Source organism: Nicotiana sylvestris, chromosome 9 (genome assembly GCF_000393655.2).
Source record: "Nicotiana sylvestris chromosome 9, ASM39365v2, whole genome shotgun sequence".
In the NCBI taxonomy this organism is placed as follows: Eukaryota; Viridiplantae; Streptophyta; class Magnoliopsida; order Solanales; family Solanaceae; genus Nicotiana; species Nicotiana sylvestris.
The window spans coordinates 191,254,726-191,267,850 of NC_091065.1; the positions used below are offsets into that span (position 1 = coordinate 191,254,726).

The 13,125-nt window shown below is 39.3% G+C and overlaps 2 protein-coding genes across 2 annotated transcripts; both read right to left on the reverse strand.

Moving 5' to 3' along the window:
- Positions 1-7,772: 7,772 nt before the first annotated feature.
- Positions 7,773-8,180, reverse strand: LOC138878752 (uncharacterized). Its single transcript, XM_070158445.1, has one exon. The coding sequence runs from the start codon at positions 8,178-8,180 to the stop codon at positions 7,773-7,775; it is 408 nt and encodes a 135-aa protein (XP_070014546.1).
- A 3,188-nt stretch (positions 8,181-11,368) lies between these two features.
- LOC138878753 (uncharacterized) lies at positions 11,369-11,833 on the reverse strand. Its single transcript, XM_070158446.1, has one exon. The coding sequence runs from the start codon at positions 11,831-11,833 to the stop codon at positions 11,369-11,371; it is 465 nt and encodes a 154-aa protein (XP_070014547.1).
- Between the last annotated feature and the right edge of the window lie 1,292 nt (positions 11,834-13,125).

The following is a 13,125-nucleotide window of genomic DNA, read 5'->3' on the forward strand; positions in this document are numbered from 1 at the left end:
GTTTTAATTGGAATTGGGTTGGGAAGTTTGGGGTCTAATTTAGGCTAAAATTGAAATATAAATGGGTTGTTATTTAAATAGCCATTTTCCACTTTTTAATTTATAAAAAATAGTAAATAGTTTCTGAAAATCAATTGAAAGTACTAAATTATTTATAACACATAATTAAAAATTTAAAAATATAGGGACCCAATTTTATGAGTATAAAACAAAATTAAACCTTAAAATGGCTAATATTGCAATTATGTGCAATTTAGCTTTAAAAATAATAAATATAATATTAAAAATATGTAAAAATTACATTAGCCATATTTTGGCATAAATACAAAAATCCAATAGATGAATTATCAAAAATAATAATTTTGGAAATAATTATTGAGAGTTTTATGGATAAAAAGGGGGAAAATAAATTAATTTAAACCTTTAAAGTTATGGAAAAAATAATAAAAAACTTGGACATGCTTATATATGCATATATATGCTATTTGTATATTGAATGTATATGGGGAAAATTGGGTATCAATAACTGCCCCTCTTTACCCGAGAAGGATGAAAGAGTTTTCGGGTAAAGACATGATGGCCAATTTTGACCGAGCGAAACTGTTTTGAAGAAGATTTAGGTCGCACCCTAGCTTATGAGTTGCCTAAATATCCCTGGTTTTATAGGAATCAGGACGTATGTAGTTCAAGATCCGTCGGTGGAGAGATTTTTAAGAACTGACGCAATGTCTAGAGCCGGGTGAGTGATAGGTTTACGGGAATAATTAAGGTTTGATATGGTTGCGGGAACAGGAGAGGGATAGCTCCTGCCAGGATGGCCGTTGCTCTCCCATTTACCTGCAATTAGAAACAATACAAGCACATATTGTGGATAAATTTAAACATGATGCAAATTCCCGTTGGACCATGAATGTTGTCTTTGGACGATGAGGATGACGTCTTTAGATCATGATGTCCTGGGCCATGAAGCGTATGATAAGGGATTCACAGGCCATGAAATGATGTTCTCGGGCCATGAGGATGGTGCCTCCGAATCATGACGCCTTTAAATAATGATATGAGAAAGACTGAAAGAGATCCTCAGGCCATGACATTGTATTCTCGAGCTATGAAGATGGTGCCTCCGAATGATGACGCCTTTGGATGAGTTGGTGATATTTAAGCCCATGAAAGATGCAGTAGCATGATGCGGACAAGACAGAGCTTAGTCTTGCAATTTGAAGGGCATAGCTTAGCCCCTAAGAAAGGCGAGGTAAATAGTGCTTAGTTTCGAAGAAGATTGGAGGCAGAGCTTAGCCTCAGAAGGCAGAAAAGTAGCCTTATGCAAATATGCGAATGTAGGTGGAGGTAGAACTTAACCTCGAAAGGAAGAATAGTAGCCTTATTCATATTGGAAGGCAGAATGGTAGCCTTATGCAATGCAGATGCAGATGGAGATATTGTTTAGTCTCGGAAGGCAGAAAGGTAGCTGTTGATACCCAATTTTTCCCTGTATATTTTTTATAAGCAAAATACTTTCAAAATAGCATATATATATATATATATATATATGCATATATAAGTATGTCCAATTATTTTATTATTTTTTCTTAATTGTTAAAGATTTTTAAACCAATTTATTCCCCTATTTTATTCATAAAACCCCAATAATATTTTCAAAATTATCATTTTTGGTAATTCATTTATTAGATTATTATATTTATGACAAAATATAGCTAAAATAATTTTTGTACATTTTTACAAATTGATTTAGTATTTTAAAGCTAAATTGCAATATCAGCCTCTTTTTAGATTTAATTGCGTTTATATCTATAAAAATTAAGTGCAATATTTTTAATATGATAATTATATGTTATAAATCATTTTAGTACTTTTAATTTATTTTCTGAATTTAATTTGCTATTTGTTTATAAAATAAATGGGGAAAATTGGCTATTTAAAGGTTAGCACTATTCTATTTCAATTATAGCCTAAAATTGGACCCCAATTTGAATCCCAATTATCCCGACCCAATTGCAATCTGAACCGACCCAAACCCTATTCTATTAAACTGCCCCACTTACCCGTTCAATACAGGCCATTGATCAAAATGATCAACGGCCACCAGACCGCCTTACCTTAATTAATCCCAAACGACCCCCTAAACCCTATCATTTCCCACCATATGCCACCTTTGAATCCCCCTCCTATATCAAACCCTCTCTACAACAGCCTCAAACCCTAGCCACCGCCACCCTAATCCGCCTTAATCCATGTCCTTCCAAGGTCATCGGAGACCTGTATCAGCCTCCCATGGCTTCTACGTGTTCGTTTCTGTGGTCTCATGACCAAATCCTGAAGGGGCTTGGTCCAGACTTTGCTCGATGACTGTTCTATGGTCGTTTCTAATCTTTATCCGGCCAACCATGTCCATTTGAGTCAGACCTTTGACTCTCCTGCTTAGATCAATGGCTTTCAAGGCCTTTCTCGTCACCTAGGGTTCTTCTGAAACCCTAATCTCTAAGGTTCTTTCATTTCTTTCAAATATGCTTCAAATCTATATTTGCTTTGAACTTCTAAGAATTTTCTCGAAGTTTCTCTTAAAACTTTGCTTTCAAAACTCTTTATCTTTTCCGATTAAGGTTTTCTTGTTAAGTTATTTCAAAAAATTTCTCTGATTTTTTGACATGTTTTGCTATGTTTGGTTGTATTGTCCTTCTATCTGAGTTTGCATGATAAAAGTCCTGATTTCTTTTGGGGTTTCTAAGCCTATTTGTTAGTATTTGTTTAATTTACTTGTTTATCATCTGTAGACTCGTTTGGTGTTGAATTGAGTTCATTCGAGTCTCTGAAGCAGTCTGCTAAGTATTTGTGTAATTTATTTGTTCATCATATTTAAACTCGATTTTTTTCGAAAACCCTAATTTCTTTGGGGTCTATTCAAGTTTCTGAAACTACTTGTGCAATTCATCTATTTGAAATTGCTCGACTTGATTTGAAATCCCTTTGTTTTAGCATCTCTTTTCTTTATGTGATTCCTTTGATTCTGGGATCTTACTATCTTTGAAACACGGCGATGCTTTTCAGAAGGGTTCTTTCAAACTCTTTGCATGCTTCTGATACTCTATCTTTTCCCTACTGCTAAGTCAATGAAACTTGACCTTCATGACTATCATGTTTCGAATGTTTGCTGTCTACTAACTTTGTTCTATTATTGCATGTTGTTTCCTTTTGCCAATAGTTTGGCGTCGCATATATAGTGTTTGTGCACTCTATTTATATGCTGAGATTCCTTCTTTAATTGATCTTCAATCTTCTGACTGATTTCAAACTTTTCTTTTGTGAAATTCTGATTTCACTCGCCTGTCAAGGTTAATTGATTTCTTTCCTTATTTTGCCTTACTGAATCCTTTCCAAAACAAGTATATTCCTGTACTTAGACTTAATCACTTACTCAATTGTTTTACTACTTCTTTTATGACAATAATCAGTCTGCATATAAATTGATTTCTTTCCTTATTGTTGAACCTGTCATTGCCCGCTAAGCAAGTGACCCCTTAATTAAAGGCAATCACTTATGTAATTGATTCTGAATAGTGATTGTTTCCATGTTTGTAATTTATTACCTCCCTTTCACTCGTTTTCAAAAGGCTATGAATACCATGTACTTCTCTTCTTTCAAAGGACACGGACACAAGGCATAAAACACTTGAGTTCAAACACACACTCCACTAAAATCTCTCTCTTTTCTCTGTTGCTACTTGTATTGCTGCCTTACCTAGACGGTTGAAAGCCAAGGCTAGGCTGTGGGAAACTTGCTTATTTTTCTCTATATTTGCATTTTACTGGTATGTTCTAATTAAGCTTCTACACCAACAACAACATGTTTCTTTACTATTTTTTTCATCCATGTTTGTCTCCTATTTAACCCAATACCATTATTAAACATGATTTAATCTGCCCTTTCCTGATTCTGAATTAACATTTTGCCATTACTTATTATGACTTGTGAATCCTAAATCCCCATTTCAATGTGTGTAATACTTGTGGTTGGTTTGGGGCATGACAACATTTGATATTGCTGTGCATGACCCAAACCTGATCCCCTGGGATCATAACCTCCTCTAGATGTTATGTATTCTGATTGGTTTATAGGCATGTCAGCACCTTCTATTGTTGTGCATGCCCTAAGCTAATCCATGCCTAAGTACATGGGCTCCTTGCAATGGATTTCCAACCCCTGACCCCTTTTGTATGAAGTTGTTAACTCTGTGTGTTACTAATTGTTGTCTCCCTATCACCCTTTCCCCTCTCCTTTATCCCCCCAGTTTTAAAACTCTTCTCCTGAACTTTCACTATCTTCTTAGAACTTAAGTTCTGCCCCCACCTTGTGTGAGCCTTGCCTTGGGACCTATGAGCTCCCTCTGAACTTAGACACATAAGGGCTGACACTTCCACACTACACTCATCTCTATTCTGATTATGCAACTTGGGTGTGAGCACTGCCCGAGGTCCTCATGAGACCCTTAGGGAACTTTGACACACTCAAGTCTGAGAAAGGCTTTGGATCAATGGCATTTGAGGTGGTTTATTCCATAACTTAGAGAGGAAGTCAAGAATCAGGCTTCCTCTGGTTGTAACTTTTCCTTTGTATGTTTCTGTTGTAATTCATTATTTTTGGTTTGTAATAATTTGTAATAAACACTTGGGGCTGGCTAGTGAAAAGGGTTGGATAATTATGCATATTAAAGGGTAGAAAATATGCCTATAGGATTTGTGTTCTGAATGACTCAATTCTGGATTTAGAAAGCATGCCTATATGACTGGTTTTAAATCCTACGTGTTCAGTTCTACATGTCTGTAGGATTCATTTTAAATTCTACATGTTCATCGTCGCATCTAGATAACTTGCCTATAGGACTTATTTTATAATTCTTCCTTTTTGTTGTCACTTAGATATTATGCTTTAGGATCTAAACGACTATAAGTACGTATCATGTTCATAAGGTTGAAATTGATATAACATATAGAAATCATGCATATAGGGATTCCTAAGGAAAAAAATCCTGTTCGTTTCCATTCACATTCAATATTAGATATCATACCCATATGGTTTAAAATCAGCAATAGTAGATACCATCGCCTGTAGAATCTGAAACTAGTTTGTTTTAAAATCAGTCTATTCATAACCAGTTTAAGTAACTTAATCTCCTTATTTAACGTGGTTTTGCAAGCATGTCTATAGGATCTCAAACCCTTCGTTTAAGTTGTTACTCCTTTGCCATACTTTGAATCAGTAAATAGATACTATGTTCCCTAAGAGCTCACCCAAACACTTAGGCAAGCCTTAGGGTAATAATAATAAAATTGAATCTGCCTTTGTAATTGCTACAAACAGTAGGCAGGCCTGATTCAGACTTCTTATCTGAGTTATGTATTAAGCTGGTCTGCTTCAACAATTGAACTCCCCTCGCCTTTAGTATTTTGAAAATTAGACCTTAAATATATGTGCAAGTCATGCTATTTATGTGTTTTTTTGAGGAGGAATACATGGGACTTTATCTGTTTATATGCTTCCCCAACATGTAGTATTATTTGTTTTGTATATTGCTTTAGATTTAACCTTTTGAAACCAAAACCAGCCTAATATCCCTCCCCTTTAGGAATAGTAGTCCTAAATTCCTTAGGGACTGATAAGAATGGGACGGGTAATAGCATGCAATAGTGATCGAGACCAATCCGCACTTTAATACCTTAACGGGGCGGGAATGGTAGATATGGATATGATGACCGGTTCACTAATACCACGTGTATCACCTTTTTTGAGGAGTGTCATACCGGGTATCGCATTGATGTGATCCATATTAAATACAAACCTAGGACCCCTTTACATTCATCAACATGCTTAGTTACAACTCTTTCAAAACTTTGCTTTATTTTATCATTTGTAAACACCTGTGTATTTAAAATCCCCTCTTATGTGATCCTTGTTTGTTTACTTGCTAAATTGGATAAATTCACAATCAACTGTCTGGCCAGGAACCACACCAGTGGATCCTGAGGGGTGCCTAACACCTTCAGGATAATTTCAAGCCCTTACCCTATCTCTGGTTATTCAAACAAAACATAGATTTGAATCGTATAGGTGTCCTAATGCACCTTAAATCATTAGGTGACGACTCTTCAAATTACAAAACTCAGTTCCTAAAAAGAACAAGTTGTCCCAGCCAAATGTCATAAACCTGATTTCGCGAGAATAAAGGGGCGCAATAGTAGCCTTATGCAAATTGGAAGGTAGAATAGTAGCCTTATGCAATGCAAATGCAGATGGAGACAGCGTTTAGTCTCGGAAGGTAGAATGGTAGCCTTATGCAGTGCAAATGCAGATAGAGACAACGTTTAGTCTCGGAAGGCAGAATGGTTACCTTATGCAAAAAAAAATGAAATAACAAATGATAGTAGGTTGCGGCATTGTGATTACTGGGAGCATTGTGACTACGGAGCATTACTTGTGTGTGCTGATAGCAAATGTTTGGCAAGTGCCACGGTTCGGAGAGTTGTACTCTTGAAAAATGTTTGTTCCATGGGTGCACAGTATGTTTGATGATTTTGCAATCCTAGTGCTTGCATCCAAAGAAAAATCATGTGTTTTGTAAGGGGGAAGGTTAGTTCGTATCATCACTGGCTTTTGCTTGACTCGTTTGGCTTTGATATGGTGATACCATCTATATCGTTGGTGTAGCATTGCTAAACAAAGCAGTTTCAGTAATAATCATTCATGATTTTGTAAAGACATGACATAAGTGTATTTAAAAATATAGCTTTTAGATGAAACGACGACTATGACACATTTCGGGACATTGTAACTTCTCCTGCTACGGAATTTTGAGGGTCCTCCTCAAAATTCTGCCCTAGTTTGATGGGTTGACGTTTCTGACTACTGCTCGTGCGGCGATTGGCTGAAATTACTTAGGAATTTTGAGGGTCCTCCTCAAAATTCTGCCCCAGTTTGATGGGTTGACATTTCTGACAGTTGTTTGTGCGACGATTGGCTGAAGTTACTTCGGAATTTTGAGGGTCCTCCTCAAAATTCTGCCCCAGATTCCAATTACGGGGAAAATGGAATTTTTATTGAATTGTAACCGAACCCATAGGGCTGCCTGTATCCCCTCTTAAATGGGTATCACGTCAGGCATAGTTAAATTTACATCATATGAGGAAAGCATAAAGATTACACATAGTAACGCTTGACTGTATCAGAATTGATCGGCTTTGTCCAGACTTCTCCGTCCATTTCTGCAAGTATAAGGGCTCCTCCTGTTAGAACTCGGTGAACCATGTATGGACCCTGCCAGTTCGGAGAGAACTTCCCTTTGGCTTCATCTTGTGCGGAAAAGCTTTCTTTAACACTAGTTGCTCCGGTGTGAATTGTCTTGGCTTGACTCTTTTGTTGGAGGCTCTGGACATTCTGTTTTGGTAGATTTGACCATGGCAAACTACATTCATTCTCTTTCCGTCTATAAGGGCTAGTTTCTCATAACGACCTTTTGTCCACTCTGCGTCGTCGAGCTCAGCTATTTGCATGATCCTTAGGGAAGGAATTTCTACTTCAACGGGAATGACAACCTCTGTACCGTAAACCAGCATATAGGGGGTTGCCTTAGTTGATGTGCGGACTGTATTGCGATACCCTAGTAGAGAAAATGATAACTTCTCGTGCCACTATTTATGATTCTCTATCATTTTCCTCAATATCTTCTTGATATTCTTGTTGGCGGCTTCTATAGCTCCATTCATCTGAGTCCTATAGGTTGTTGAATTCTTGTGTCTGATCTTGAAAGTTCACATATAGCTTTCATCAAGTCGATGTTGAGGTTGGAGCCATTATCAGTGATGATTGACTCTGGAATCCCGAATCGACAAGCAATGCGGTTGCAGACAAAGTCTGCCACGACTTTTTTAGTCACTACTTTGTAAGATGCTACTTCGAGCCATTTGGTGAAATAGTCTATGGCTACCAGGATAAACCTATGTCCATTTGAAGCAGCATGCTCAATTTGTCCAATAACATCCATCCCCCAGGCGGCGAACAACCACGATGAGCTTATTGTGTGAAGCTCCCTTGGAGGTAACTTTATCATGTCTGCATGTATCTGACAACGGTGGCATTTTCGGGCATACTGGATGCAGTCTGTTTCCATATTCATCCAAAAGTAACCAGCCTGGAGTATCTTTTTTGCTAAGACAAAACCGTTCATATGGGGACCACGGGTCCCAACATGAATTTCCTATAGTAGCCTGGATGCTTATTTCGCGTCAACACATCTTAATAGTCCCAAATCGGGAGCCATCCTATACAGGATTCTTCTGCTGTGAAAGAAGTTGTTGGATAATCTCCGAAGTGTGCATTTCTGAGTAGGATTTGCAAGCTCTAGGTACTCTCCTTTTGCCAAATATACCTTGGTATCATGAAACCAAGGCTTTTCGTCTGCTTATTCTTCAACATGGGCACAATAAGCTGGGTGATCATGGATCTTCACTGGAATGAGATCAATGAAATTCTTGTCTGGATGTTGTATCATAGATGACAGGGTAGCCAATGCATCAGTGAACTCATTATGGACTCTAGGAACATGTTGGAATTCCGTATTTGTGAACTTCTTTCTCAATTCCTGCACATGATGCAGATACGGGAGTATCTTGGAGTTTTTGGTTGCCCATTCTTCTCGCACTTAATGTATAAGTAGGTCTGAATCTCCAATCACTAGCAACTTTTGAATGTTCATGTCAATGGCCATTTTGAGTCCTAAGATGCAGGCTTCATACTCGACCATATTGTTGGTGCATGGGAACTTGAGTTTGGTAGACACCGGATAATGCTGACTAGTTTCTAATACTAGGACTTCCCCTATGCCAACTCCTTTAAAGTTTGCCACTCCTTCGAAGAACATTCTCCAACCATCATAGGATTCTGCGATTTCTTTTCCTATGAATAATACCTCTTCGTCAGAAAAATACCTTTTTAGGGGTTCATATTCTCCATCCACGGGATTCTCAGTGAGGTGGTCTACCAACGCTTGCCCCTTGATCGCTTTCTGAGTTACGTAAACAATGTCGAACTCACTCAACGGGATTTTCCACTTGGCCAGCTTGCCGGTGGGCATGGGCTTCTGAAAGATGTACTTCAAAGGATCTATTCTCGATATGAGATATGTAGTATAGGCACAGAAGTAATGTCTCAGATTCTGAGCTACCCAAGTCAAAGCACAATAAGTGCATTCCAGTAGAGAATACCGGGCCTCGTATGGGGTGAACTTCTTACTGAGATAATAAATGGCCTGCTCTTCCTCCCCGTTTCGTCGTGCTACCCCAGAACGCAACCGAAAGCTCCATCCAACATTGCAAAGTAGAGTAATAAGGGTCTACCTGGCTCAGGCGGGACTAAGACTGGTGGTGTTGACAGGTACCCCTTGATTCTGTCGAAGGCCTTTTGGCAGTCATTAGTCCATTTTATAGCAGAGTCCTTCTTCAACATCTTAAAGATTGGCTCACAGATAACTGTAGACTGTGCTATGAACCGGCTGATGTAATTAAGTCTTTCCAAGAAACTAATTACATCCTTCTTGTTCTTTGGCGGTGGTAGTTCTTGAATGGTTTTAACTTTTGATGGATCCATTTCTATTCCTCAGCGGCTTACAATAAACCCAAGAAATTTCCCAGTAGGAACCCCAAATGCATACTTTGCGGGGTTAAGTTTCAGGTTATACCTCCGCAATCTATTGGAGAACATCCTCAGATCTCCCATGTGATCAGTGGCCTTCTTGGATTTAATAATAACATCATCCGCATATACCTCTATCTCCTTGTGTATCATATCATGAAAAATAGTAGTCATGACCCTCATGTAGGTGGACCCTGCATTCTTCAGGCCGAATGACATCATCTTGTAATAGTACACTCCCCACAGTGTAATGAAAGCCGTTTTCTCAGCATCTTCTTCATCCATCCAGATCTGATGATAACCAGCAAAGCAATCTACATATGACTACAGATTCATGCTTGGCGCAATTGTCAATCAGGATATGTATTCGGCAAAGGGAAGTTGTCTTTCGGACTGGCCCGGTTGAGATCCCGGTAATCGACACAGACTCTAACCTTCCTATCCTTCTTCGGCATTGGAACAATGTTGGCTAACCATGTTGGGTATTCTATTATCCTAAGAACCTTAGCTTTGAACTGTTTGGTGACTTCTTCCTTGATTTTTAAACTCATAGTAGGTTTGAACTTTATAAGCTTTTGCTTTACCGGTGGACACGTTGGATCGGTTGGCAGTTTGTGAGCCACAATAGACGTACTCAGACCAGTCATGTCATCATACGACTAGGCAAATATGTCCTCATATTCCTTTAGAATTTTTGTGTATTTTCTCTTGTATGATGGCGATAGGTGAACGCTGATTCGTGTTTCCTTGATATTTTCTACATCTTCCGGGTTGACAATTTCAATCTCGTCCAGGTTAGACTTAGGTCTTTTCTTAAAATTCTCAACTTCTTTGACTATCTCATCAGGTATGTCATCTTTCTCTGAATCAATGTCCATTTATTGCGTTGTCTCATTGCATGTCACAGTCGTTGGTTCATCAAGATAAGTAATAATAATGTTGTATTGGTAAAGTAGGGAAAGAAAATGATAGCAATAAATATTAATTCATAAGAAATCAGAAATACTTTTGACAAATTGAACAACTACTTTGATCATCGAAGATCTTATTGCGGGAATTGAAAATGTGGAAAGAAAATCATTTAGTAAATAAAATAGTGAATAATGCTTGTTTTAGCCTTGCTACCCCGAAGCTCATCGGACTTTGGTTATCCTGATGGTCCAATTATTGAGGCGTGCCCCTCTGCTCACAGCCTGTATGGAATGGCCTTCCTCCCTCTCCTCCTCGAGAACAACACAACAGTCCATATCATTGTCTTCTAGGAATAAGTTCTTCACTACTGCAAGTGATTCTTCTTCATCTGACCCATAAACAATGTCGGCCTGTTGGAAAGTCTACTCCATATGCGGTATTGGCTGCTCTAGTGGATAGTAAGGACCGTGCCATGGTGGCGACGATTTGTTGAATTCTTCCCAGGTGTAATCATATCCCAAACCGAAGGTAGTGCCATGTTTCTTGAGTTTTATGGGCTTAGAGATTCCTTGGAGGTTCTTGCCCAGCCCTTTGCCAGGTTCGTACCCACTCCAATTCAGTATACTCTCGATTTTGCTATCCCACCATTTGTCTTTGTCGATAACATTGAACTGTTCAATGTGGTGGTAAGTTTCTCCACCTAATTTCCTTCTTCCCTCGATCACTGTAATAGTATGACGACTATATATAGGGTTGCTACCGTCGCCATGAATGATCACCTCCTTGTGTTTCCATTCGAACTTTCTCTTGATGCAGCGTTGATGCTACGGCCCCAATGGCATGAATCAATGGCCGTCCCAATAGTAAGTTGTAAGATGTTGGCACGTCTATCACCTGGAAATCGACATCGAACCATGTTGGTCCCATATGCAAGCATAGAATAATCTCACCAATGGTAGACCTCTGAGAACCATTGAAGGCTTTCATATTGATTGCTCCATCTTTTATCTCCTGTAGTCCTTTATCCAGCTTCCTGAGTGTCACCAGCGGACAAATGTTGAGACTGGAACATCTATCGATTAGGATTCTGGTGATGAAATAATTTTCGCATTGCATGGTGATGTGCAGTGCTTTGTTGTGCCCCAGCCCTTCAGGGGGCAACTTGTCCTTATGGAAGGTGATCTTATGACTTTCCAGAACTTGTACTACCATGTTAGCCATTTGTCAGCCAGTGATGTTACTTGGTATGTATGCCTCACTTAGCACCCTTAGTAGAGCATTCTTGTGTGCCTCAGAATTTTGTAGCAAAGAGCGAATGGAGATTTGTGTTGGCATCTTTGTTTAATAGGTCGATGACTGAATATTACTTGGCTCGTATCTTCCTCTAAAGGTTGTCCGGACTTGTCTCAATGAGGGGCAGCTGATTGGAGGCCTGCTTGCTTGACTCAGCTAGGTGTTCATGGGTATAAACTCTACTAGTTCTTATCATACCCCGTGTTGCAACGGTTCTTTCAAACCTGACCCTACCTTCCTTTCTTTCCTTGGCTATATAGTCCCAGGGTACGACATTTATATGGAATGGTGTCATGGTCAACATCGCCACTGGGATCGGCGTGGCTATCCTCACCTCGAATGGTACATGTGCCTTGGGTGGCAAGACTGCAACCTCAAATGGTGTGGGTGCATTTGCTAGAGACATAAATTCAACCTCAATTGGTGTTGGTGTCTTTGTGGATGATGTTGCTTCAAACTCAAGTGGTACAGACATATTCACCTCAATGTCCTCAGATGGTTGGATCTGGACTATAATTGGATTGAGAGTAATTGTTGGTTTCTTTGGGTCATCGCCTTCTGTGATCAACCCGATTGATCCCTCGGGATCCTAGTCATCTTCTATTTCAATCATGTGGATACCTCCACCCTTATGGTCTGGCAGAGGGTTGTTGCAGACATTTGGACGGGTTCCTTCACCACAATGATCTTGTTATCAATCAAGGATTGTATCTTGTCTTCAAAGAGCGACATTCGTCGATGGTGTGCCATTTCATGCCGGAGTGGTATGCATATGACTTGTTTGGGTTAACCCACGGAGAAAGATTCTCAAGGGTTGCAGTAGGAATGGGGGTAACATAACCAACAACTTTGAGTCTCTCATACAGCTAGTCGATGGGTTCAGCGATGTCTGTATATTGTTTTGGAGGCCTGCGATCAAAATTAGGTCGAGGTCTAGGGAAATTTTGGGGTGCAGGGAATGATTGATAGTGAGATGATTGAGCATTATAGGTTTGGTAGACATGAGCGGGTTGGGAGTATCCGGGTGAAGTAGTTTGATATGTAGGAGGTGGAAGTGGCTGATAAGTTGGTGGGGGAGCTTGTTATGAGGGTGAATGTGCTTGGTAATTTGGAATTGGCTGGTATATGAGTGAAGGTGTTGGGTATGTTTGGTATTTGAGAGGAGACTTAGTCCTTTATGCAACCATCATGGCCCCTACGTCTCTTTTCTTAGACACACC

Excerpts from the sequence above, each read along its gene's own strand:
- LOC138878752 (XM_070158445.1), bottom strand. The coding sequence starts at position 8,180 with ATGGAAACAGACTGCATCCAGTATGCCCGAAAATGCCACCGTTGTCAG.
- LOC138878753 (XM_070158446.1), bottom strand. The coding sequence starts at position 11,833 with ATGGCTAACATGGTAGTACAAGTTCTGGAAAGTCATAAGATCACCTTC.